Raw genomic sequence first — 26,878 nt, 5'->3', positions numbered from 1 at the left:
ACTTCATTACACTGACCCTGCTGTAGCACACTGGTCAGAGAATGTAGAAGCTTGGGACCATCTATGCCTAGCAGGCAGTCTTTGCAAACCTGAGAAATCCAGGGATTTTAGGAAAAAAGTTGCATCTCATGTGAATCACCTAAACAACAAAGATTATGAGCTATATTAAGTATATACTGTCTGTAACAGCAATACACAGGTGTGCAAAACAACATTTTTCATGGGAGAGACGGAGATGACATCCTTGCTTGGAGCAGGACAATTCCCAGCAATGGTGTGAATATCCACGAGCTGTCCGTAGCAATTCTGTGTGTGGACTTAGAATACATTTTTTTTTGTTGTCTGAATGGTGGCATTTGTGCCTGAGGAGCAATTCTGATGGTTGCAGAGAGAATGTGGTGGCAGTGAGTATTTGTGGGTGTGTGTGCTTTGGTGACTGAAAAAGTATATAAATGCAAAACGGAAAAAATAACACTGATGTGACTGTGTCTTACTGTTCTCAAACCGTCATGCTAGAAACAGCTAAAATAGATACATGTTCACAGGGATTTCTCATATCCCCAAATTGCTTTTTGTATAGTATACTTTCTTAACTTTTGAAAGTAAGAAGCATTGCTACTGTAGCAAGAAGACTGTAGATGCTTTATATCTAGGTGCACGTGGCTTCAACCATTCTACAGGTAAGATTTAGAAAGAAAAAAATAGCTACTGTGTAATTTATGAGCATAGAGCTAAATTTAGCTGCTGGTCTTCTACTTTTGAGAAAATCAGGTCACAGGGAGAGCTCATTTCAGACAATTTTGAATCAGGACCACCAGGATCAGTTTCACCTGCAATTCAATATTGACTCATAATAAAGTAATCATTCTCTCAGAAAAAGCTGATGATGTGTCCTTAGCAGTTGTGCTGAGGCAGTAACCTTTACTCTGTATTTTTGGTAAACAGTCATAAAGCTATTATAATATACCAGGAATTCCTGTTAGAAAAACATCATTTGCTTCTGCCTCTTAGAACTATACACAATCAAAGGAAATCAATTATGATAAATAGAAATGGTATCCAATACCATATGTTACTGACATCAGGACTGTCTGCATATGACTGATGCAGATCACAGAAAAAAAAAAAAAGTAGGAAAGAAATCAATTTAATCTGGAGTAGAACTTTAATAAGCACGATTAATGGGAACTGTGAAGTGGCAACATGAACAATGAGGGTTAAATGATGGTGAACTATGAAATGGTGCCGATTTCAGCTGAAGTAACAGATTTTTTTCCTTGGAGTAGAGGAGGGTTTTTTATCAGAGCTCACTCTCCTACCTAGATGATTTCAGCAAGCTCAGTCTCTCTTTCTAGTACAGCCATTAGCCAATCTATGTAACTCATGCAGAACCTCGGATGGCATTAGCCCTGCAACTGGAGTTCATTCCACTGAACCTCAGCCGAGCTAGAACTTTTCAGTGAGAATAAGAAGAATGGGACTTTCTGGGGACTTCTCTGTTGCTGTGCCATTTAACCCAAAAACCTCTTTGATATCCCAGCAATGGACAACAGTAAAGAGCTGTTGAATGAAAGGAGAGGTGGACAAGCAAATCCCATCAGGTGTTCAGTGCTCTGGGCCCCCTTGACCTTCACTGAAGCTAGTGGTAGTTGCACCTCAGCAGCACTACACTTCTAGATTGCTCAACTTTGGAGCAGTCATCTCTTCCCCCACTTTTTATCTCCTCAGAAGGGGAAAATTTTGCAACTTAAATATCATGGAGAGGTAAATAAATGGAAATTTTTAAATGGCCCAGCATGGAAAAAACAAGCAGTTGTAGCAAAGGACAAATTTGGGGCTATGCATCTGATGGGATGGCCTTTACACACCTAAGCCTTGGAGATCTGACAGAAGTAGCTCTTGGAACTGTTTTTCTTAAGACATGATAAGAGCCCAGGTGGTAGGAATGCATAAACATTATGCTTGGTGAAAAAATTTAGTACCTCTTCCCCCATATAAGAGCAAGCAAGAGAGTGTGAAGTACCAAAAAATTGAAGTATTCAATTCAATTCTCCTTATTAAAGCTGAGTTCTTTGGATTCCTGTTACTTAATGTTATCTGACATTGACTGGAGAGTCCTGACAATTCTACCATTCAGCTCTTGTTCTGCTACAAAAGCTCACACATACAACAGTACAAATTGCCATTTTGCTCTCTTTCTTCATCAGTTTTATTTCCACAGCTTCTATGAAGAATATTTAATTACTCAGCAAGTCTGGGAGAAGTCAGCATGTTCTGCATTCAAAATTATCATATGTGAAATACAGGAGATAACACTGTCATGAGTTATAGCAGCTGACTTTCTCTGAAGTTTCTCTCAAATCTCTCAGGAATGTGAAATAATTCCTATACATGGGATTTTCATCCCTGGGACTTCTACCTGTGAGCTCCTTGACATAGCTGACCCATCCTATTAGCTACAGTGTAAAGTATGAACACTGTTAAGTGCTCTGTGAAAAGTGATGGTAGACACCCACAGCACCTTCAGGCGGCTCCTTTTAACAGGAATTAAAAGGGTCTACTCAAGACACTGCTACCACAGCATCATTCATAAGTATAAATGTATTTCTGTGCACTCCAGAGCATTAGCTAGTGGGCAAGGTCAGAGTATCAATAAAAAGATAGACAACTCGTTCCTTCTTCACTTATGGTGTCATAGTTTTCAGGGGCAGGTTGTACGTGTTACATAGCTGGTCTCTGCAAAACTGCCACTGCTGGTGGCAGCAGCACAGAGCCACTGGCATGGTGGCAGGAGGCCAGGCACAGCCTGCCCGCACCGGGGCACGGCGGCAAGCAGCGCCCGTGCTGCCGGCCGGTGCGAGCCCTCCCGCTCCCCCGGGGCTATGGCAGCCCGGCGCGACACCCGCAGCCTGCAGCCCCGCCTCATTCGAAGCAGACCGGAGCAGATAAAGTTCAAGGTAACTTTACAGATCAGGGTCATATTACTTTTCAACCGCCCATGTATATAAAAAGCAGGCGATGCCTCGCTGTGTGGCAGAAATGCTCTCCCTTGCCGTTGATGCATAGATCCCCGCGCACTGTTTCCTGCCATAGGGAACTCTGGATCTATGGCTACCGAGATCCCAGCGGAGAAATTTGGGAAATGCCAGTGTGAGACGCGCCATGCTAAGAGCATCCTGTACCAGATCCTTAATAAAGAAGACGGAGGTGAGGCCAAGTGGCACCAGCAGTATCGCAGTCCCCGTTGCTTCACGGGAAGCAAGGGCTGCTCTTGTGTTGACAGGAGAGGAGCTGTCCTGAAAACGCCAGAAGCCACATGCAGAAGAGCCTCTGAAGTGCTCTTGAAGACTTTAACTTTTATTAGAAACTTGCCTTCTTTTTATCACATGCCCTTGGAGGATCAGCTTGTCCTCATACAGCAGAACTGGGCCCCTCTTTTTGTCCTGGGTATGGCACAAGAAGGGGTAGATTTTGACCTGAGAGAGATTTCAGCCCCCAGTTTATTGAAAAAAATCCTTCTCAATCAGTCTTTGACTGCCGGCAATGAACTGGGTGGCTCGTCACTGGGACCATCTTTAGCAGAAGTTCAGAAGATGAAGAATTTGTTGTGGCAATTCTGGGACCTGGACATAAGTGCAAAAGAATATGCCTATCTTAAAGGAATTATTCTTTTTAATTCTGGTAAGTCCTCCTGGAAATTACACAAATGATTATGTGCCTAGAAGGACCTTTGGCATTTTCATTTGCTTATAGACAAATGCTTAGTTTTACTCTTTTCTATGAATATAGATAACTGTTCTCAAAAATCTATATTCCACAAATTAAAGATTTTTGGCCTGAAGTAGTTTATTTAGCTTCCCTAGATGAGTGCAGTAGGTCACCCAGTGTAAGCCAAAACAGCTTCTATCAGACAAATTTTAAGTCATAAAGAATTAACTGTGTGACTTCAAACTGATTTCCAGTTCAAAGGTAATACAGCAGCCTCCCCCATAGTACAGCAAAGGAGAGATGGTATGTGGGTACATGACATAAGAGGTATTTTAATGAAGACTTCCTCCGTAGCAAGAACGTTGGAGAAGATGAAATAACCTATAACATCTGATTTTCATCAATGAGGCAAAAGGATGCTGCGTTGAGGTGACACAGCTTTTATGTACGTGTTTATTTATTTATTTATCCTTTAGTATCTCTACATTCAAAGCCTGGGAGAGCAGTCACGGAGCAAACTCAGACTAGCGATTGCATCCTCTCACTTCTGGTGCCAAGTTCAGCCTCTTTAGGAAGGAAGGTTGTCTCGGTCAACACCACCGAGTGCGTGAGTCACTGAAAGCTGAGCTCTAAGTCCACTAATGTAAATGGAAAGACTTATTGACTCCAGTCTGATCTGGCTCAGATCCCCGACTCCTTCCACAGCCATCACTGCTGTTGGCTGCACTGTCAGCAGTGTGCTATACTTGGGACTGCACCAAAAGGATGCTTGAAAGCTTCAGTTATTCCATGATTTTTCTTGTGGTGAATGGTTTATGAGCTGCTCAAAGGCTGTAGTGACTTTATATTTGTTTCCAATAGGATTCAAATTCTGATTCTTGAAATGTAATGTCATCCAGATGTTTGATATTTTCTTGTGTGTCTATACCGCAGCATCAAACCAGTGGAGTTCGTTTCAGTGCAAGTTATTTTCTCAAATTTTCACAATAAAATCAGGCTGAAAGAAACCACTGATTATATCCAGGGTGATGATAAGAGGAGAAATCCCTCATCTGCAGCAGTTTCCACAGTTTAACTAGCAGGCATTTTTATTATCTCTGTGGATAAATGTGATTTGCACTTAATGAAGGAGAAAGCAGCAGCAGAAGCTGTGTTATGTTCTGGATTTGTGCTATCTCATGTTGTTTCCCCGGGGCGGCATATGAGAGACCCAGCAGCCCTTCATGCTGTCTGCAAACGCCATACAGAGTTTCAGGAGGTCTCCCTAGTTCCTAGGTGGGACGACCCTGTTCTCTGGAGGTGCCTTTCTCCACAGGCTGCAGAAGGTGGCTGGGAGGACCTCAGTTAAGTCTGGATTGACTCCAGATGAAACAAAGAGTCACAGTCTAACTCTGGGTGGAAACAGGTACTCAGGGACTACACACAACCCAAACCACCCTTTCTCTACCTGTTCCGCTGCAAACAAATCTGTACAGCTGTCGTTTCACAATTATTTTTTTGAATAGTTTTTGAACCCTTTCCACCAAACTCAGAAAATGTCTTCTACATACATGCAGCACATTTTCAGCTGCTCTCTGAGTTTGGGCTTGATATTTGGCCAAATCCTAACATTTTACAGACCTCAGTGCTAAGCGGATTTCAGGCGGCCACCAGCAGCAAGAATGCTAAACCCCCTCCTGGATCATGGAGAACCTCCTGGGGGCTCCTACCCTGTATCTTTTATTCCTGCTAGGACCACCAAAAATAGCTCAGGCAAAGGGAAAGACCAGGCATGGAGCAGTCCAGAGCTGGGTTATGAGTTGGAGTTCAACGAGGCACCCTGAAATGCAGCTGTAGCAGCACAGCTAGGCCACTGTTTGGGCAAGAAGCATGACAAAGTGTGGCAGAGCTTTGCTTGTGCCCTAAGTAATCTCTTGTTCTTACTATCGTAAAAAAAAAATCCCTTTGGGGACGGGGTGGTAGGCAGCATGGGGTGTAGGTCCTCCCACTAAAGCACAATTTGTGCAGCATTTCTGTGTGGGAGGCTCTGGCTGGCTTACTGATTGACCACATCTGGGCCAGCAAGAACCTGTGAAGGAGAAAGCGTGCGCCAACCCCTGAGGGGAACCAGGCAGCCCTGCATCAGCTGAATCCAGACTCTCCAGAACATATTGCCATCCCTGCTCTTTGCAGGGGTGCTTTGGTTAGGTGGCTTCGGAGAGGTCAAAGAGTGCACGGGTGAAGGGTACAGCTGCAAGGCCTTCTTTGGGATCCAGGCAATAAGTCAAAGGAAGGAGCAGGTAGGACTGTCCCACCACATGTTGAACAGCACAGAGGGAGGTGAAACTGCTCTTGCTGCTTTTGACAATTGTCTAAAAAGCAATGGGAACTGTGCAGTGAAGAGATGGGAATTGTGAAAAACATTGCTGCTATTGTATGAGCGCTATATATATATATTTATGGAGTTATATATATATATATATATATAAAACTCCTTCAAGGCTGTGACTGGACTTCTGTTAAAAAAGATGCTCTTAAGGGGTTTACAGTTCAGCTGGAAACATGTGTTTGAATATTATTACGACAGATCTCGGAACAAATTTCTCATTGTTTGCAAATTAAAAACAGTGTTTGATTACATATAAAATAAGAGCAAATGGGGTAATTAAGCAAATTTGAAGAGATATAAGCAATTGCAATTCCATCTTGAATATACAAAATCCTGACAACTTCCTTTCCATGAAAAATCTAACACTTGGAACCATCCTCACAACTTGCAGCTGGTGGTAATCCTGAGGGAGAAGATGACTTTTCCATACCTTTCATTTCTGGCTAGCCTGGTTGCAGGCTTTGCTGAGGTTTCTTCCCCTCTGGCAGTGATGTCTAGGGAGAAGAGAGCTGCTGAAGACTGACAAAGGGCAGCCAGCCACAGACTGAAAAAAGCCCAATGAGGTCAGTTTTGTCCCAGTACAGGGCACTGGGCAAGAAGGCGGAACCTCCCACACTTAAATGAATGGTGCTGTATGAAACACTCCCCAGTCTAAGTTATTCAGATCCCATCCCAGGAAGGTATGGAGTCAGTCACTGTAGAACATGTTAAATGGGCCTGGAGCGTGTGCTGGGAGATAGATTAAAATAAGACGTGGGAGGCAGGAAAGGCAGAAATCAAAACTTGGGGATTCATGCTACTCCTGTCCAGGCTGCTATTCTAAGAAAGAAAAGACGGTGTCATCCTCAGGTAGCAAGGACAGGAGGAAATAGGTTGCTGAGAGCTACGTGACAAGGCAACCCCACCAGAGGCAAAGGATGAACATGGGGTGTCCTCTGAACTGAGCCCTGACATCCACAAAGACCCTCAGTGAGCCAGCAGGTTTAAAGTTACGTGCTATGGGAGCTATGTGATTGAGGCTCAAGACCACGACTTGCAAAGACCTCTCCCTCTTCAGAAATGGCACAAAAATGGGAAATACTATTATTTATCCTACTCCCGTGGGTCATGATACATCTCATGGGGAACCTTTATGCTCTTTTTAGACCGTAAATGAAGATATCTAGATAGCGTGGTGAACCATAGTGCCCCAGCTTAGTCTAGCAAGCAGAGGCAACAACAGGAGGGAGATGGGGCTGGGTAGACTGGAAATCTGTGTCTTCAGACTGCCAGCCTGCTCACTGCTCCAAACCACCGCCTCCATCTGCCTGATGTTACCCACCTATTTTAGATTAGAGCTGGAATGGTCCCACCTACTCAGACTATGCTCTCAGCATAATTTGGTGGGTAGACAACACTTAAAAAGCTTCTTCTCCATCTGTACTGAGTCAAAGTACCTCCTGTTACCCTTCCAAATCTGGATTTAATGTAACAGTCTAGATTCCAATGTGTTTACAATGCTGCTCAATGTTCCTTCAAATTATTGAACTACGCATACCTTTTCTTTCCAAAAAGTATGTTTAGAAAGGTATTATTGTTTTCTAGAGAAAGTAGTACTATAAGATAGAAAGCCAGACCCCCATCATTATGAAGGGCACAGAACGGAAGTGTTTACTCAAGATTTATTATTTTACTTTTTGTTTTGACAGGATGCCATGCCCTAAAATGTCTCCCTTATGTACAAACACTGCAGCAGGAAGCTCATCAAGCCTTGATGGAATTTATCTCAATGATGTCCAACAGAAACCTAGGCAGGTTCGCTTGGATTCTTCAGCTAATCGCCTTTCTTCAAGACATTGATGCAGATGCTATTGAAGAGCTCTTCTTCAGGCCCGTCCTAGGAGAGGCGACCCTAAATGTATTACTTCTAGAAACCCTACATATCAAGCCAGATTGGCTTTGAAAACAGATGACATCTGTGCTCTCAGATACCTATTTTTGAAAAGATGAGAGCATGTTATGAGCTAAACACATTTCAAACAAATCATTGATGCACCTTTGTAAGCCATATATATTTTTGTACGATGAATTAATTTTGTAACATTCTAGAATTAAAAGCAGAGAAATCTAAGCATTTCATGATCCTGTGTGCTTTCAAAAACTTATAGTCTAATGTATCCAAAGACTGTCTAGAAGCAGCAGCATACTTTCCAACTGAGCTAGTTTCAACCGTATTATTTCTAGTGAGCGTTTGTATAGCTGTTAAAAACTACACTATATGCTTTTGGCTTTCCAGAAATTTTTGCTTTCAGGAAAAGGGACAGTGGTAAATTTGATTCACTGCAATTGAAAAAGAATAGATACCTAAAAGGCTAATCAATGGTAAAATCAGTATAAATCCTTCCTTTTTCTGGGATGCCATTCCCTGATCCCGACCCCTTCTCTGTTCCACTGAGAACTCTAGTCTTTGGCTGTAATTGCTTGACGGAGCTACCCCTTACTAATTGTGTTCTTATCAGTTCCTCTTCTAAGTCTTGTAAACTGTGGGCATTAAATCCCTCTCCCATTATTCACAAAGTCCTTCCCTGACTAATAAATTGAACAATATGATTAAAAAATTCATTGACTAGACAAAAGCCCTTGTTCAGCATTGCTTCCAGGATGGGAATAACAAAGGCTGAAAGCTACTGTGTTATGCCATAGGCAGCAGAACTAATGTAGTCCAGTTTTCTGCGTATTTAAGACCTTTCCCCTTTAGCCCTCCCTGCACCCTTTTATAATTACCCTCTATTGTGGACATCCTCATTTCCATCCAAACAGATGGCAGATATTCCTTGGACAGCAGAAATGCTGAAATAAGGTTTTCTACAGATGTGTACAATCTGTTCCTCCATCTCTCACTGCAAGAGTTGCACGTCTCCACCTTCAAGTGCGCTATGGCATGCCCCACAACATATTGCTGTCTCCTATCTGTCTGGCTGGAGAAGAGGCAGCACGTGTTGGGGTTGGCGCCAAGCTATGTGTGTGCTGACTGTTCATCCATCAGGATAAAAAAAAAACATTCCGCTTATACTTATAGCTTATAAGGAAAGCTACTTGTACCTCTTTCCTGTCCCATTCCTTTTCCGATGGTTTCCGTGAAACTTAAGAGGAATTAACTTCTGAGCTTTTTCAGTAGAGGGTCCAATCTCATTTTGTTTGCCAAGGGGGCTCAAATTCACCAAATGTGGACTGACAGTCAGGTAGACAGACAGGAGGACAGAGAGTATGATAGCTTAGTCCACGCTTCCTTTGAAAGTCAAGCTAAAATCGTAAGAAAATGAACTCACACATATGTACACTCACACATCAACACGTAGTTACATACAGAGATGGATGTTCAGAGGAATAGAAAACAAAGTCAATCAAGGAAAGAAAAGTTTAAATAATAAGAAGAGTTTACTACCTACCAGTTTTGACTAAATAACACACATTTTCCCCCACTTTGGTAACTAAGGAATAAATTGTAAATATAAGGGGAAAAAAGCAAACCCCAAACAAGACAAACCAACTAAGCCGCTGGGTACTAACAATCATGGAAGTAACAACCTCTACAGTAAATGCAACTCACCTTCCTATGTTACAACCTAACCAAACCTTTCCAAAATTAAGCTTTTTGGACTGATGTTTTCCATGGAAAGCCTTCAGGCTAGCAGTTTTCAGTAGATTTTTGTTAAAAACGGTTCAATAGTACTGCCACAGATCAAGTAGTGTGTGGTAGCAGGATATTCCATGGTTAGTTGTTTGTGTTAGTGAATGGAAACATTAGTTCCAGACACTTGCTTTTTGTCTGTTCTTTTTAAGAGTTGGATGTTAACCTAGCACTGCCAAGTCCACCACTAAACCATGTCCCTCAACACCATGTCTACCCGTCATTTAAATACCTCCAGGGTTGGTGACTCAATCACTTCCCTGGGCAGCCTGTTCCAATGCTTGATAACCCTTTTGGTGGAGAAATTTTTCCTAATATCCAATCTAAACCCTAAACCTACCCTGGTGCAACTTGAGGCCATTTCCTCTTGTCCTATTGCTTGTTACTAGCGAGAAGAGGTCGAATCCCACCTAGCTACAACCTTCTTTCAGGTAGCTGTAAAGACCAATAAGGTCTCCCCTCATCCTCCTTTTCTCCAGGCTAAACAAACCCAGTTCCCTCAGCCACGCCTCATAAGACTTGTTCTCCAGACCCCTCACCACCTTTGTTGCCCATCTCTGGACACGCTCCAGCACCTCAATGTCTTTCTTGTAGTGAGGGGCCCAAAACTAAACACAGTATTCGAGGTGGGGTCTCACCAGTGCAGAGTACAGTGGAACCATCACTTCCCTAGTCCTGCTGGCCACACTATTCCTGGTACAAGCCAGGATGCTGTTGGCCTTCTTAGCCACCTGGGCACACTGCTGGCTGTCATCCAACACCCCCAGGTCCTTTTCTGCCAGGCAGCTTTCCAGCCAGTCTTCCCCAAGCCTGTAGGGCTGCATGGGGTTGTTGTGATGTGTCCTGGTTTGAGGTAAAAGAGAACCAATTTTCTGTCCAGTATTTTTACTTTGCAGCTAAGCCTCTTCTAACTATTGAAACTGGCAGCATATTGTGCAGAAAACTGTTCACTCTCAGTGATAAGACCTATGTTTATAGTTGATGCCAAGGCATGGCATGCAGAGATGTTCTTGCTTATATTTATTGCTATAACAGCCACGGGCAGCTAACTTGGTTATTTGCCCCGTTGGAGGGTCAGAAGCAGAAAAGCGTAGAGGGGTCCCACCTGCGGGGAGGAGCGGACAGGACAGGTGACCCAAAACTGACCAACAGGGTATTCCATCCCTTCTGCCTCATGCTCAGAATAAAAGCTGGGGGATCAAAAAGAGTCAGCCCTCTTTCTTCAATGGCCGGCGTCTCAGGAGGACTTTGTCTGTTTCTCCGCCTTTGATCCCAATCCCTGCATTCCTGAATCCAGATCTGGAATCCAGTTACCATCCGTCACTGAGTCCAGTTCCCCGTGCCCGCTGGTGAAGTGATCATCATCCTGAGAATTTGATACAGTTTTGTATATATTTCATTATTTTCTTTTTATTATTTTATTATTAGTGTTTCATCAAAGCAGTTTAGTTTCTTCTAAACTCACAAGTCTCTTTCTCTCTCTCCCTTCTCTCCTTGAAGAGAGAGGTGGGGGAGACCATCTGTCATTACACCTCCATGGCCAGTCCAGCATAAACCACAACATGATCCAAGTGCAGGACCCGACACTTGGCCTTGTTGAACTTTATACCATTGGTCTTGGCCCATCAACCCAGCCTGTCCAGATCCCTCTGTAGAGCCATCCTACCCTCAAGCAGATCGACACTCCCACCTAACTTTATGTCGTCTGCAAACTTACCGAGGGTGCACTCGATCCCCTCATTCAGGTCATTGATAAAAATATTAAAGAGAACCAGCCCCAGTACTGAGCCCTGGGGAACACCACTTGTGACTGACCACCAACTGGATTTAACCCCATTCACCACCACTCTTTGGGCATGGCCTTTCAGCCAGTTTTTTTACCCAGCCCATCCAAGCCATGTGCAGCTAGCAGCAGTGTACTTTCAAAAATTGTATTTGTACATTTGGTATGGAAAATATCATATGGTAGTGGACATACGAGTTCCCCTCTCAAACACCTCCCAAGTCCTAACAGCTTCTACTTTTTGGCTGCTTACAAATGCTCCACTTGCACAGGTGACAGTGAAGCACAGGCCAGGGCTGCACTAGCAGGACCCAGCTGGCCTTGCACATGCAGCAACTTCTATCATGACAATGGGAAGAAGATCCCTGCTCTCATTCCAGTGCTCCCACTGCTGGTGTGAAGAGAGCAGAGAGAGGAAGGAACACCCTTGGCTCAGTGGGAACAGGGAGGAATTTTGGATGGAGGTAAAAAGTTCAGAAAAAATGTAAAATGCAAAATAGTCATGGGAGCTTAGAGACAGGAGCAAAAAGGGAGATCAAAAAAAGCAGGAGAGGGGGACAGAAGCAGCTTATTAATAGAGTTAATTTCTGTGCAGTGTCCAGCTTACCTCCATAAGCCAAAGGCCTGCTCAGTGACTCCCCAACAACCTGAACCCAGGACAGCGTTCACAATTCAGTAGCCTGAAATTCAGGCTACTGAGAGCACATCAGCCTCTGCTCACAGCTTTACTTCTTATCGAAATCTGTTTCAAGGTCTTTGGCTTTATCTTCAAGGTATACAATGGCTTCAATTCAACTGTCTTTGAATTGGAGGGCACAATGCCAACAAGTTCCCATGGCTTAGCTCACCTGGAAGACAATGTAATATTTGCTGAATACTCTTTTAGCCTGATGGGTATCTATGTAACCCGCTGTTTGAAAAGAATGCCTAGTGCTCCACATTGAAGATCACTGTCAACATCTCGGGTTTTCAAGATGGCGTTACCTTCTACCACGAAGGCAAATACTAGGCTTCACAGGGAACTCCCACAAGATCTGATACTCATGGACCTCACCTCATTGTGCTCTGTATACAAGATCCAGTCCTTCAACAGGTCTTTAACAAAATGCATCTTCTTTAGTATGTATGCAATTAGAAAACTCAACAACCTTGAGCTAAAGCTCTATGTAACCAAACATTCCCCATCTCACAGACCTGATCGCAGAGAGAGCATGAATGTTAATAGCCATTTGCTTGATATCCTGTTCAAAGGGGCTGAGATACTATTGTCTTGCTGAGGACAGAGCAAGAATCTGTATCTAATGTAATTAAGCTGCATATGAAGGTGGAGGCTGTGAAGGCACAAGAGGCAGGCACGAACAGGACAGGTGAGGGATCATGAGCAGAGGTTAAGAGCAAAAGCAGGAGCTCCCTCTGGAAGGAGCAAAGGCACAGCACAAGACAGCCTTTAGAAGTCAAGGGAAATAATGCATTGGAACGGAGAAGGAGAGACAAAAATGAACAGAAGGCAAGCGGAAGATAAGAGAAGATTCCCCCTACCCCCCTCAAAAACAAACAAACAAACAACAAAAAAACAACCCCCAAAAAAAGAGAAAAAAAAACGAGGAGAGAAAGGTTGGTTACCACATCCTTCAGCTTCTGGAATTGCAATCAGAAGCAGAAGCACTGTTTCTCCAGCTGTGAAATCCACCAGCAAAGTACGTGTATCCATCTCCCTCTAGTGCCCAGGAGATGACAGTATTGCCACCACCTAGAATGTGAGTTTAGCTGATGGAGATCTGCCATATAAAGTACCCAGCGCTGTTGATGACCTGGGCAGAGCTTTCACTCAGAGTCACCTCTCCTTTCCCAGTTGCTGATTTTTCAAAATACTGTATGACAATATTTTTAAATTGTTAGAAGAAACCTACACTTGCAAAATCAGGAATCAAAAAGTAAATTCAATTTGCTTGTGAAACCTTACTCCAGCCTCCTTCTGAATATTATCATAAGCTCTTTTAATGACCCACTTACAAACTCCTGAGGGTTCCCCTCAGGATTTCCTACCTTATGTGGAGCAAACAATGGCCTTTGCTGTGGGAATTTGTTACAACTGTGCAACGGAGGAGGCTGCTGTCTGCTAAGACTCAGCTGCTTTCATTGCAGCACCAGCATTGCAGAACCCGAACTAAAATGGGTGACAGAAACAATGCTCTTACAGTTAAATTGGATGAATGACACCTTACAGACTGTGGGGCAACCACGTAAACTCAAGTGGCATTACTCCAGGTACTCCAGAGTGGTACGTGTCCCAGAATAAAGCTGCTACTAACAGTATTAATGGGAATAAAAGGTTTTCATTTTTCATAGTGACAAACAAAGAGCCTGGGCAAGTGTGGTTTGCGAAGTCAGGTTCACACAACTGCAATCCAGGTAATGACAAACTGCCCCTCACACTTCCAAATGATGTATCGTGCTGTAAGCACTGAAAAATCAGTCTGTGCACACCCAAAGTGCCGGGAAGCTTTCAAAGGCTCTAATCTCGCCACTTTCATTCTTCCTTTGTAAAAAGAAGTCATAATAACATTGCCTCTTTTTGTGACAGATCTTTGAAGATATTAATCAGTGTTTGTAAAGAGCTACACCTGAGCACCTTAGAAAGTCCCACTGAAAATGAATAATTCTGTGTTCTATGCTATATTCAAAAGCACACAGTAAAATAATGCTGAGGTTACACAATACAGGGAAAGGATAAAAAGAGAAGATACTGAAGAGTTAGATTTAGTAAGCACTGGGTAAGGCAGTGATCCTGTGGCAAAAATAACTTGCCATTCGCTATGGTGGGATCCACCTTGCAAGCGAGTCACTTGCGCTCTCTCTGGGGCACAGAGAGCTGAGCGTGCTCCGAAAGAGGTATGCCTCCCTTCTCTTAGACACCTGTCGTAGGTTTGGATGAATCACACTATGAATTGCTTTACCTCTGCCTGTTGATACAGCTAAGGAGCCTACCCGACTATTTGAGATTCATTGCCTAACTTTCAGATGATAGAAATGAGATGAATCCCACTTCTACTACATATACAGAAGTAGTCTGGATCTGGTTTGCACACACAATATTAACTTTAACATCTTCTAATGTTAGTGTGCTTGGCTTTGCAGTCCTGATCTTCTTTAAAAAGTAGGTTTTAGACTTATGCTTCCAGCTAAACCTCTATTTCTAATAACAGATATCTCATATAGACTTGGAAACAAAGATAATTCAGCAATTTTATTCACCCAAAAAGGACAAAGGACACACTATTCTCTGAAAAAAACATTAATCTGTTTGGTTTAATTAATACTAGATTTCAAAGTCACATGGGACATAACAACTACATATCTGTGTCCTTATCTATATCAACATTTCTGGTTTTTTTTTTTCCATGGAATGCCTTTATTACCTCTTTTGTAGAAAAGAAGGTATTCAATTCAAAACCTAAAATTTCACTTTTGCTAGAAAGCACTTGCAAGTCATAATCTCAGTCTTAGGTATAATTTTATTTGCAGCTGAGCCAACTATTGTAGGGTACAGATACATGAAAAATGTGGTGCTGTACTTCATATGAATATAGTCACACAAGGAAACATACGCCACTTATTTCCATCATAGGTCTACTCTTAAAAGCAGCCTAACTCAGGGAAAAAAAAAACAACAGAGACAAGTCTCTATAATAAAAGTATAGGCTAAAGAAGCTCCAATTCTTTCAATGACAAAAAAGGATCTCAGTGAAGCCAGTGTCACTAATTGTAGAGAAATCCTTAATCTTTTGCAGGGGGCCAGGAGAGGGAAGGATGAGTCAGTAGTTCTGTTTTGCTTGGGCTTGTTATCAACTGTTGTCCTAGGTGAGGTTGGGATTTTGAAAGTACGAGTTGTCACTCTTCCTGTGCGCTCTTTCTCTCTCTGCCTGGGGGAGTAGCAGAAATGTTGTAAGATGAAGCACTCCACATCTCGCCTAAGATAAGAACTTCTTCATCAAAGGAAGACATGGCCACAGCTATCTGCTAGCAGGTAATCTCAGGAGCCAAGAACGCAAAGCTTCAAGTAGCGTGGGAATAGTCCTGTTTCAGTCACAGCGGAAATAGTGTAAGCCACACACGCTCACATAAGCATAGATGTTTACTAGGAGGGCAAAATGGACATTTAGTGTGGTTGAGACAGCAGGCAGCAGAAGTGGAATCTGCAAAATAAAGGTCTTTTTTATGCAGATGGCCATGCAGTGAAGGGTCTAACAATCCTTCCCCACCAGGATCTTATCTGTCATATATCTATAATATACAAACATTTGCTTCCAAATATGCACATATCAGTCAGTGCACTGGAACACAACTGTACGCAGTAGGTGGCTGTGGTTGCTGCAGCATGAGCAGGGGGTTGTACATTTGTTGAGCAGCAATATGACATCTGGGAGCATGACGAGAAGTATGATGACAGACAAGGAAGGGATGCTCTAACTAGGAGGAACAGTGGCATCATATCCACTGCGCGGTGTTGTCCAGGAACTCAGAACAGCTGGGAGGGCAATCAAAGATGTAAGAGTAAGTTGTTGTTACTGGTGACATGTCATACACAATGTTGGTGAATCAGACTTCTAGTCTGCCACCAAACATCACACTGTCATACAGAAGTGACCAGACAGATGTTGCACATGGCTCCTGAGCGTGCTGCTGTGGTATCCTGGATTAGCAGATTTGCTATTACATTTCTTCTGGGATCTCGAGTCCCTTCAGCTCTGTTATATCAGTTTATATAGTCCCTGCATCCCTAGTGGTCTAAGTAGTTTTCACACTCCGCTGAGGCACCAAACGTGAGCCCTGCACAGCCCTCTGAAGGTGTATAGATAGGTGTGGACTCCCTCGCCCACACTCCGTTAGGCAAAAGCAAGCCAGTTCAGATCTGAAAGTCATGTATTTGCACAGATTTAACAACTTGGGCACAGCCCTGGGCCAATCCAGCTACACAGATTCCAGAGGTGGGTGGCATCCAGTTGGCTTGGAAAGTGAGTGAGGCAAATATGTGTCTGTCTGCACCTGTCCTGGTCAATATATATGAGTCAACAGCATCATTATTGGGAAAATAAGATTAGGGCAGGGACTAGGAAGGCCCTCCTACAACATCCAATCTGGTCTCTCTCATTGTGGATATCAATCTTGTATATGATTACATTCCCAAACTTATCAAAAGCCACCTGAAGATAATCTAAGATGTGTTTGCTTGCTCTGTTTCTAATGGGACAGCACCCAGAGCCTCCTGATCTGATGGTTTAGAAACTTCTAATTCCAACTCTAGATTATTAACAACTAATATATGCACATTCTTTCTTGTACCAATACTGTCATTCAATTCAAATAGCTTTTCTCACTCCAAGGTGTTCATCCAAGACATTTATAGACAACAGTTGTGTCCCCTATACATCTGCCTCTGTCAGCCCCTCCTGCCACCCCTACTCTGATAGTTTTCAACTTCTGGTCCATATCTCATTCTCTTGTTTTTGACTGATGACCTAACATTATGTTCACTTTATCTGCTTGAGTCAGAGGATGAATCTCTCTGGTACAGAGGTGAATCTCAGATTTGCTCCCATCTGTTCTCTCTTTCACCTGGAGGTCACTTTGTTTCCTGTTCTATGTCATAGTCTCACATACAGCCTCATCGCTCTGTCTTAGGCTCCATCTCTTAGCTATCTCAATCACATCTTCCTCTCCTCTGTTGCAACTGGCTTCCCTAATTTTCTCTTTTGCCATTCACTCATCTGCTTGCTTTCTCACATGCCTTCCCATTACCGCAAATTCATTTCTTAGCTTATTCTTCTCTATCAGTTATTCTTTTTTTGTTTGTTTGTTTGCTTTGCAACTGCATCCTTCTTCCTCTCTTACCCTTCAGGTTCTTTTCCTAGATACCAGCCTTAAAGAAAGGATGAAAATCTTCAGACCTCCTCCTACAAATTGCTACACAAACCACCCTTGCTGTTGTTTGTTTTGGGCAGGTAGAGCATCGCTTGCAAGAGTAGTTTTTCCTTTGGTCTTGTTTGTAACAGTCTTTCACAAGAAACTGAATGTGTGCAGTCGTAGGCAGTAACTTTGACAGTACATATGAAACCATCAGTAGGTCTTGTACCACCTCCTGGCACATTTGAAGGAAAACAACCCTAGGCATTCATCTACTGTAACATAAACCATCCCAGTATCTTGCAGACCTGAATAAAACCACTCCTGCTTTTTATCTCTTGTCATCAGTCTTCTCAGCATGTTAAGAAAAACGTACTAAGAAAGCATACTTCTTTCTTTCCACTAATCTCATTTCTGGGTGATGTGAGAAGCCTAGCAGAGAAGAGAGAGCAAGATGGTATAGAGAATGAATCTTCAAGGAGTCATCACATGCCTAGGAAATACACTTTGTCCTGCTGCTCTCCTGAATTTTATGACTTCTACAGCTAACCTGCTTCTACTGTCCTGCCTGAGACCCTCCCTTCAGAGGAAACTCTTTCATTCATTAATTTGACTTAGTTCAGACCAAGGGTTTTCCTCCTATCTTACAGTGAAACATTATCCCTTCTTTGCTTTCTGAAGTTTGTTTTAGTTTACTTGGGGGTCCTCAAAAGAAAGTACCGAAAAGTACAATTTTACAGTTTATTATCTAGACAGTTCAAGAGAAACAAAACCAAACTGTTTGATGTTCTCCATAAAAGGAGATGAGGCAGAATAGCAATAAAAAATGGTATTTTTTTTTGTGCTGAAGCACACAACCTGTCACGTTCTTGTCTTTATTACACCCACCTCAGAAAGTAGGTGGAAGATACAAAATTCTGCAAAGAGGGCTAAACTTTGTCCTCTCGGACATAGCTCAGAAGAAATAAAAAAAGCGTTTGTAACCACTCTTGCACACAACTGTAACTTCTAAGGAGGACCCAGTGAGACTGAATCTCCTTTAGGTTCTTGCATTCTCAAAATATGAGAACATCTCAGAACATGTTTATCCTCTTCTGGGGCAGACTTTCATATCTGATTGAAAACAATGAAAGGACCAAAGGCCCAAATTGAAGTCTTCAGGATTTGGGCCCAGCTGAGTAAGCAGCTCTTGACTTTTCTGATACAACTGTGAAAAACTTCATATGGAAAACAGTCTGATAACAGATAAACAGCCTTCCCTAGCTTCAGGCATTCACCCACATGTGAATCATGCAGACTGAAAAGACCTTTCTTTTCTGGAGATCCAAATACTTCATACTACTTATCCATCGTTTCAAAAACATAAGGCAGAGTAAGTGATCAGGTTGATCTTTATGACTGTTCCTCCCTTTTCCACAAAGGTAAGTAAATCGCCTCTGTCCCAGATCCAGTCTACAGCATTAACCAATGTACTATTAGGCATGAAGCTAGTGAGAGCATAGCAGCATCATTAGTATTTACAAGCAGAGATCACTTCCATGTGAAATCCAAGTCAGGGGTCACCGTGTGCTGCTGACTCCAGGGGCAAATTATAATGTGCACACAGCTTGTATTGCATATTGCATTGCGTGACATCTACCTGTTCCCAGCAGCCTGTCCTTCAGAGAGCCTGGACAGCCCCACTGAACACAAGCCCCTCAGAGAAACACACTTGCTTAGTGACTCCTGTTTTTCATCAAGTCTTTCAAAGCCAGCAATTTTTCACTATTGAACAGCTCACAATGCACCAGAAAAAATACTGTTTGTTTGGTTTCACACAGGGTCCAAGTTCAGCTTCCTTACACGCTGCAGCTCCTCTCCCATGACCTCCAGGGCTATGCTGCATCTTTCCTGGGATATCCATAAGCTATAGAGTTACAAGGTAGAAATAGGGTAGGGTGATCTATGGATTGACTGCAAAACTAGTCTATTTGGAGTACCAAGACTGCTATCAGATGCTAAGGCTCAATGCTGAATTAACTTCAGTCCTGTTTGACTGCTTTTTGAAATCTGTGTGTGTGAGTTATTTGTGAAGGAAACAAACAGCTGTTGAAGATGACCTGTCTTTTATGCTGACAGCCATGGTGGCTAGGGGCCTGTGATCATAGAATCACAGAATTGTCTAGGTTGGAAGGGACCTTGAAGATCATCGAGTTCCAAACCCCTGCCATAGGCAGGGACATCTCCTACTAGACCAGGTTGCCCAAGGCCACGTCCAGCCTGGCCTTGAACACCTCCAGGGATGGGGCCTCAACAATCATTTAGTCCAACCATCAGCCTAACACTGCCAAAACCACCACTAAACCATGCACCATGTCTACCCATCTTTTAAATACCTCCAGGGATGGCGACTCAAACACTTCCCTGGGAAGCCTGTTCCAATGCTTGACAACCCCTTCTGTGAAGAAACGTTTCCTAATATCTATCCTAAACCTACCCTGGTATAACTTGAGGTCATTTCCTCTTGTCCTATTGCTTGTTACTAGCGAGAAGAGGTTGAATCCCACCTCGCTACAACCTTCTTTCAGGTAGCTGTAAAGACCAATAAGGTTTCCCCTCATCCTCCTTTTCTCCAGGCTAAACAAACCCAGTTCCCTCAGCCACGCCTCATAAGACTTGTTCTCAAGACCCCTCACCACCTTTGTTGCCCATCTCTGGACACGCTCCAGCACCTCAATGTTTTTCTTGTAGTGAGGGGCCCAAAACTAAACACAGTATTTGAGGTGGGGTCTCACCAGTGCCGAGTACAGGGGGACTATCACTTCCCTAGTCCTGCTGGCCACACTATTCCTGATACAGGCGAGGATGCTGTTGGCCTTCTTAGCCACCTGGGCACACTGCTGGCTCATATTCAGCCGGCTGTTGACCAACACCCCCAGGTCCTTTTCTGCCGGGCAGCTTTCCAGCCAGTCTTCCCCAAGCCTGTAGTGTTGCATGGGATTGTTATGATGGAAGTGCAGGACCCAGCACTTGGCCCTGTCGAGTCTTATGCCATTGGCCTTGGCCCATCGATCCAACCTGTCCAGATCCCTCTGTAGAGCCATCCTACCCTCAAGCAGATCGACATTCCCGCCTACCTTAGTGTCATCTGTAAAGTTACTGAGGGTGCACTTGATCCCCTCATCCAGGTCATTGAGAAAGATATTAAAGAGAACTGGTTTCAGTACCCCTGGGGAACACCACACATGACCGGCCACCAACTGGATTTAAATCCATTCACCACCACCCTCTGGGCACAGCCATCCAGCCAGTTTTTTACCCAGCGAAGAGTACACCCATCCAAGCCGTGAGCAGCCAGTTTCTCCAGGAAAATGCTGTGGGAAATCGTGTCAAAGGCTCACTGCCTGGCACAGGCAGTAAGTATTTCTATTTGTAAGGAATCCTATTTTCTGCAATCCAAGTTAATAGAATCTGTTGCTTAAGTTGTCCTGTAGTACCATCATTATTATTGGGTTTGGGATTTTTAACTACTGAAGATTCCTGTTTGTATACACAAGATCCCACAGGATTGCCTATGTCTGGACTGGGCAGGTACAACACAGTGACTGAAACTCAGGGACCAAGATGAAAAATACCGAATCCAAATCCCAGCAAACATGTAGACCTCCCACCTACTGAGATTAAGGCCGTGGGCTCACCGTCAGTGTTCTCAGGCAACACCAGGGATGAACTGGGGGAACAAAGGACTCCTTGCTTCCAGACATGATTGCCTGGGACAAAAGAGACATGCTGTAGGAGTTCTGTGAGTTGCTACCACACATTTTTCTGTGAATAATGGATTTCAGTCTCTCTACTGTCATTCACTCAGTCACGTTAAAACTGCATTGAGCTGAACTTCTCTGTGTATCAGATTAGTCAATAACAAAAATGTCCCTCCTGTGCTTTTCCTCCTTTCAAGTGTTAGCTTAACAAACAGGTATGGCAAAATGCACCTGTATCATATTTTCTGGAATTGTTACTCCTTCCTTTGGCAGGAGTTTATTACATAAACATATGGAAAAATCTGCACTGGAACTTTCCTGTTAAGCACATATGACAAAATCTGTGGCGCAGTTCCTACCAACAGCACCAGAAGAGTTCGAGGGAATAACAATAAATCTCTTAGGGGCTACTCCTGCCAGGCACTTAATTCTATGTCTCTGGGAAATGCTGACCATAGTGTCGTGGTTTAGGCCAAATCCACCACTGGGGACCTGAGTGCACAATATGCAGTTAATTTCAGTTGTTAGAAGAGGCCCAGCTAAGAAGCGAAGTTACTGAACAAAATTGGTTCTGTTTTACCTCAAACCAGGACACATAGGCATCCTTAACTCCTACAGAGTCATTAGCAGCAGAATTAACTTCCCATACATCAGTAATTTGAGTGAGTTATCAAGCAGACAAGCCTTGCTTGATGATTCCTGGCACCTACCCTCTCACCTGTGACATCCACTGCAATTCTAAAATCAGCAGCCATCTAGATTTAGAGAAACAAACGTTGCTGGCAGCATAAATTCCCTATCTTTTTACATGCACCCACCTGTCTGTCAGCCTGAGTATCTAAACCCCATCACTTCAATCTTCTTGTACCTATGCTATGTAAAAAGTCCTTATTTATAGCTGGACCCATACAAAAGCCTAGCCCTTACAAGCAGGTTAGAATCAAGGCTCCCAAAAGAATTAATAAATTTTCTTGCCTGCCACTAATGCCTGCTGGAATCAGCCTGGCCTAGGAGCTACTTCTAGCAGACAGATTTAGCCTCACCAGAAGCAGAAGTAGAGGTTCGAAGTAGAGATACAACTGCGGTGAGATTTAATTTTTAGAGAAATCCCAGTAGGATGAATATGCCTTGTTTTTTTCTCATTTCACAAAAGGATTGCACAGAAATGAAATCTGAAACAGTCTTGGTGAAAGCAGTGAGCCCTGTTGGTAAGAAATTTAATAATTAACTAGACAAAGCTCTTGACAGTTCACAGTAGGAAACACTTCTGATTGAAAAAGGGTGACAGATTTGTATTTCAACATATGTATGACATTTCATCAAGTAAATCTTTATTGTTCCCTGCCACCTAATGGCGTACATGAAAAATTACAAATCAGTAAGATAATTCTCAAGTTATGCTCTTTCTAATAGACTTTGATGTATTTATTTAAAGAAAGATCAAGGTTGGGGATAAAAATGTGAATACTATTACTAGCTTTCAGTGAGATCCAGGCTGCCTAATTTAGTCTAAATTCCGGGTATTAGTGAAGCTGTAGTTCTACATTAAATGCCTGTGCTGCCTATGGGTGCCTCTGAAAACCTGGTACAAGATATTCTGTTCACCTAAATTAAACTTAGGCAGAAGTTTGTAATATACCTACTTGAAACAATTCTTTATATAAAAATCAGAAAGGATCAATGTACAGCATCGCCACAACCTAGTGTTTTTTTTGAACAAGGCACAAAAATGTTGAACCAATCTTAGATTTCCCCAGAGCCATAGGAATTGCAGAACTGTTAAGCATTCCCACTTTGAGTGGCAACCAATAAAATTTGCAGGTACTCTGTGGTGATGAAAATCTTTAGTCAAAAGAGTATATAGAAAGATATACTCATTTTATGTTAAAATTAAAAATGCAACTACCCATTTTTTGCTGGGATGAAGCAAATGGATCAGGTGAAGGAAAAAAGAAATGATAATAAATACCACAACCAGCTATCTTATTTAAAGATGGCTGCAGGTGGGTGACTGCTTTGGTGCAGACACCAGTGCTACGCTGACTGCAGCATTAGAATCTCAATACGATCCAATACCCGAAACCTTTGTAAAGTAGCCTAGGAAAAAAATACCTAGAATATCCTCTAACTGCAAAGATGGTCAAACTAAAAGGGAGAGGTACGTAGAAGGGAAAAAATATGCCATTTGGATTAAATTTAGGAGAACTGACAGCTGAGTATGGGGGTTTGCTTTTATAAATTTAATAGGTGTCCCTACAGTATGATCTATTTTGGGGTAGCTTTGGTTATTCGCATCCTGAATACAGTTATTTTCAATCTTCTCATGTTTGAGAGCAATGAAATGTGGGCCTGGATACTGCACTGACCTGTGCAATATTGCCTCTCTGGCTATTGATACTAGTTCAACAAATGGACAACTGATGCATAGAAATTGACGTCTCTATACTTAAAAGTCTAAATTTTACAATTGTATGGCAGGAGTATGACTTTTACTTGTTCACTTGCTGGTGAGATTTACTATTTTTGTAACTGTTCACAGCTCAGCTCCCACTCTGATCTGCAGTGCAAGGTCAGTCTTTGGCAAGGTGAACGGAATCTCAAACACTTATTTAAGCCTGTGGGACATGTTGCTTGGTACACAGTTATCTCTAGAGCTATACCTGCCAGTGGCAGCTAGAACACTGTGGAAGGAAACCTGTAGGGAACTCATGTGATCCAAAGGTGACTTCTTTAGATCACATGACTGTTACTTGAAGCCAACTAAACTGAATAAAACTGTATCTTCTGACAAAAGATAATTCACGGGCTGTGGATTATCCTTTCTTACACAATTCTTTGTAACACAATTCTACCTGTACATGTGATAAGGTTTACAGTTTATTATTATTTAAATCAGAGCTAATGCTATCAGTCTGAATAAAATATAGTTCTCTAATAAAAATAACAGCAGCAAAAATACAGAATTATGCTTTAGACTTGCCTATTGAGCACAAAATGCTTCATAAAGGTAGCTCATTTAAACAGACATGGAATTGCACTGTGCTCTAGGGGAATGACTAACCATGGGGAAAGAGCGAGGCTTTGGCTCAGTGGGTTCCTGGCACAAGATGATCCATCATACCTTTTTATTCTCCCTTTTTTAACTTCCCCTGAATATGACTACACTATAAGCAGGCATCAACACTGACCAGTATACAGCAGTGTATTATCAAAATATCACAAAGGCATTCCAGCATGTTTTATATATGATCTGCTGGATGGATATGTTTTATCCCAAGAATTCTGAATACTGGACTTTGTATATTTGCTTTCTGAACACTGCTTATAATGTCGATTGTGTATATATCTCAAGAATTAATCTCTCCACTCATTTCTAAATCTGATTGATTGAGATTTTTTGGCATACTTTCCTGATCAGTCAAATAGCAATTCTTGCTTATTAGCGAAAAACAACAGATATTTTAGAATTTGAAGGTATTGATATGATTATTTCAGTATGACCTCACCTTGTAGTTTTAGTATCAAGATCATAAGTTTGTATGAGCTATAGTACATCTTACACAAAGAAATCTCGTTATTATTTGAAGAATGGAAGTGATGAGAATCCAGCATGTTTTCAGATAAATTGTTCCTATATTTAATTACCCTCAAGATAAAAATGTGGTCCTTATTCCTTGTACAAATTGGATTTCATGATGACATTTTTTGCATTAGAATTCTGAGCTGTCAACTATTAGAAATCATTTCCCTGTGCAGGTATTTCTAGATTGAGTCAAGGCAGAAAATAGAGTTAAATATGCTCTGTGTTTTCAAAGCAATTAAAACTGATTGAATTAAACAGAAGAGAGTGGGATTCTCTTCCTGTAATTATGAAACACCAAAACGTCATATAAAAAAAAAGCTGAACATCATCTCCGTGGATAGACACCGCTGTTTCTAGCACTGCTTCGCTTACTGTTAGGAATTACTCATATCATTTAAAAGGTTTGTCTTTAACTCGAGTGTGATCATTCTGGTGAAGTGTTTAAAAATCTAAAATGGGGATGAAAGCCATAGTTACTGTTCTAGACTGAGTGGGAAGCACTGTGTCAATACAGAGGTGGGTGATATGGCAGAAGTAACTGAATGATTTCTGACCCTACATGCAAATGACTACAAAACTACTCCATGAAAGCTTGTTTTTCTTATTTTCCTGTTCTCTGCCAGATTACAACTTGACTGGCTCCAGATGCAGTGTCCTTGGTCTGCTTTTTATTAAAGTCTAAAATAATAATTTTCCTGCTAAAATGCAAAATGGTCCCTGGCATTTATGCTACCAACGATGAAACCATTCGCTTCCAAGTCCCTTTGCTCAAAACCATTGCTGCTCTGTTCTTGTTCAGTTTGTCTTACTTGTTCCTAGAGGTAAGACTACCCTTTCCGTTTGCACATCTAATCTGTACAAGACTGATAATAAAAACAGTCAGGCCAAAAGCTACATTTTGTCCTTTCAATAGCACGTTTTAGAAAACAGTTCCTCAGTTATATGTATCCAAGAGATGACTGTCCCTAACCAGCAAAATAGCCTGTTTGTGTGAGTGAGGAAGTAGGGACAGGGGAGAAAACAGCTCCAAAGTAACAATAAATTAAAGAAAAAGAAGGATGAACCAGATCATAATTAGGGTAGGAGGAAGACAAAAGACAGCAAAGGAGGTGAGAGAACAGCTGTAGTGCCAAGACATAGTATTAGCGTGACATGAGTGCTTACAGCAGCTCCTGTAAGAGCGGGTGAAACAGCTAATTGACTTTTGGGATGGAGAACATGTATGAAATTCCTTCAGTGAACCACAGAGCAGGGAAGAAAACTTACAGCAACACTATAACATGACAGACAGAAGTGACAAGAAAACAACAGTGAAACTATGCTCAAAGGAATGCAGGAGAAATCACCTAAATGCTTCACCATCTACAGAGATGTAATTTAAATAAAGCAACACCTACTGGGGAACATGACAAGCTAAGGAGGAGCCTATGGTTTAGCTGCAAGCTATGTCCAAATTTTGAGAGATTTTGAAGTAGAATAGTAGACATGGAGCCATACGCTCACGTCAGAGTCAAATACTCGCTATTTGCTCACAGTTAGATCCATGTCAATCAGAGGTAACAACATGGACTTCAAAGGAGTTACGCCTGATTAATGCTGGTACAAACACGGGCATGATCTGGTCCATTTCAGTAGGGTCTGCAGTCATCATTAGATCCTCATTAACTGTTCTTCATGATTATTCAGAAATAATAGTAATGACTGCCAGAGTTTAATGATTGTCAACAACACTAAGGACGCACATAATGACTAATACACACAGATGGGGAATGTAGCTGACTTCAGGCCTTAAAAGTCTGGTGTATAGATTTAACAGAAGGGGCCCTAAGTGACTGAAAAACTTCCAAATGAGAAAGCTGTCTGCAGAAGGTAATTGAAGTTGCCAGAATATCATAATATATACCAGGAACAATGTGGATATAATTATTACCCCAGCAGAGCTGGAAAGACATGAATGCTAGGACTCATCTCCACTAACATATTGGTCAGCCAAAGCACATTTGGATAAACCTCTTTGATTGCCCATTTCCCTTTCCAGTACCAGTGACAATCCCAAGGCCAGGTGGACAAACTACCTTTGTACTCAAAAGGCAATAATAACTTGGGTGGCAAGCCTCATCTC

General features: G+C 42.3%; 1 protein-coding gene across 1 annotated transcript; it reads left to right on the top strand.

The window, feature by feature from the left end:
• Positions 1-3,089: 3,089 nt before the first annotated feature.
• LOC309669622 (nuclear receptor subfamily 0 group B member 2-like) lies at positions 3,090-8,018 on the top strand (the record flags this gene model as incomplete). The annotated part of the gene is made up of 2 exons (XM_082480345.1): positions 3,090-3,681; positions 7,765-8,018. The coding sequence occupies exons 1-2, from the start codon at positions 3,108-3,110 to the stop codon at positions 8,016-8,018; spliced, it is 828 nt and encodes a 275-aa protein (XP_082336471.1). The 5' UTR covers positions 3,090-3,107.
• Positions 8,019-26,878: the final 18,860 nt, after the last annotated feature.

This window comes from Vanellus vanellus (genome assembly GCF_965231255.1).
Source record: "Vanellus vanellus genome assembly, chromosome: 3".
NCBI classification, from domain to species: Eukaryota; Metazoa; Chordata; class Aves; order Charadriiformes; family Charadriidae; genus Vanellus; species Vanellus vanellus.
This window is presented reverse-complemented; position numbering and strand designations above follow the sequence as displayed.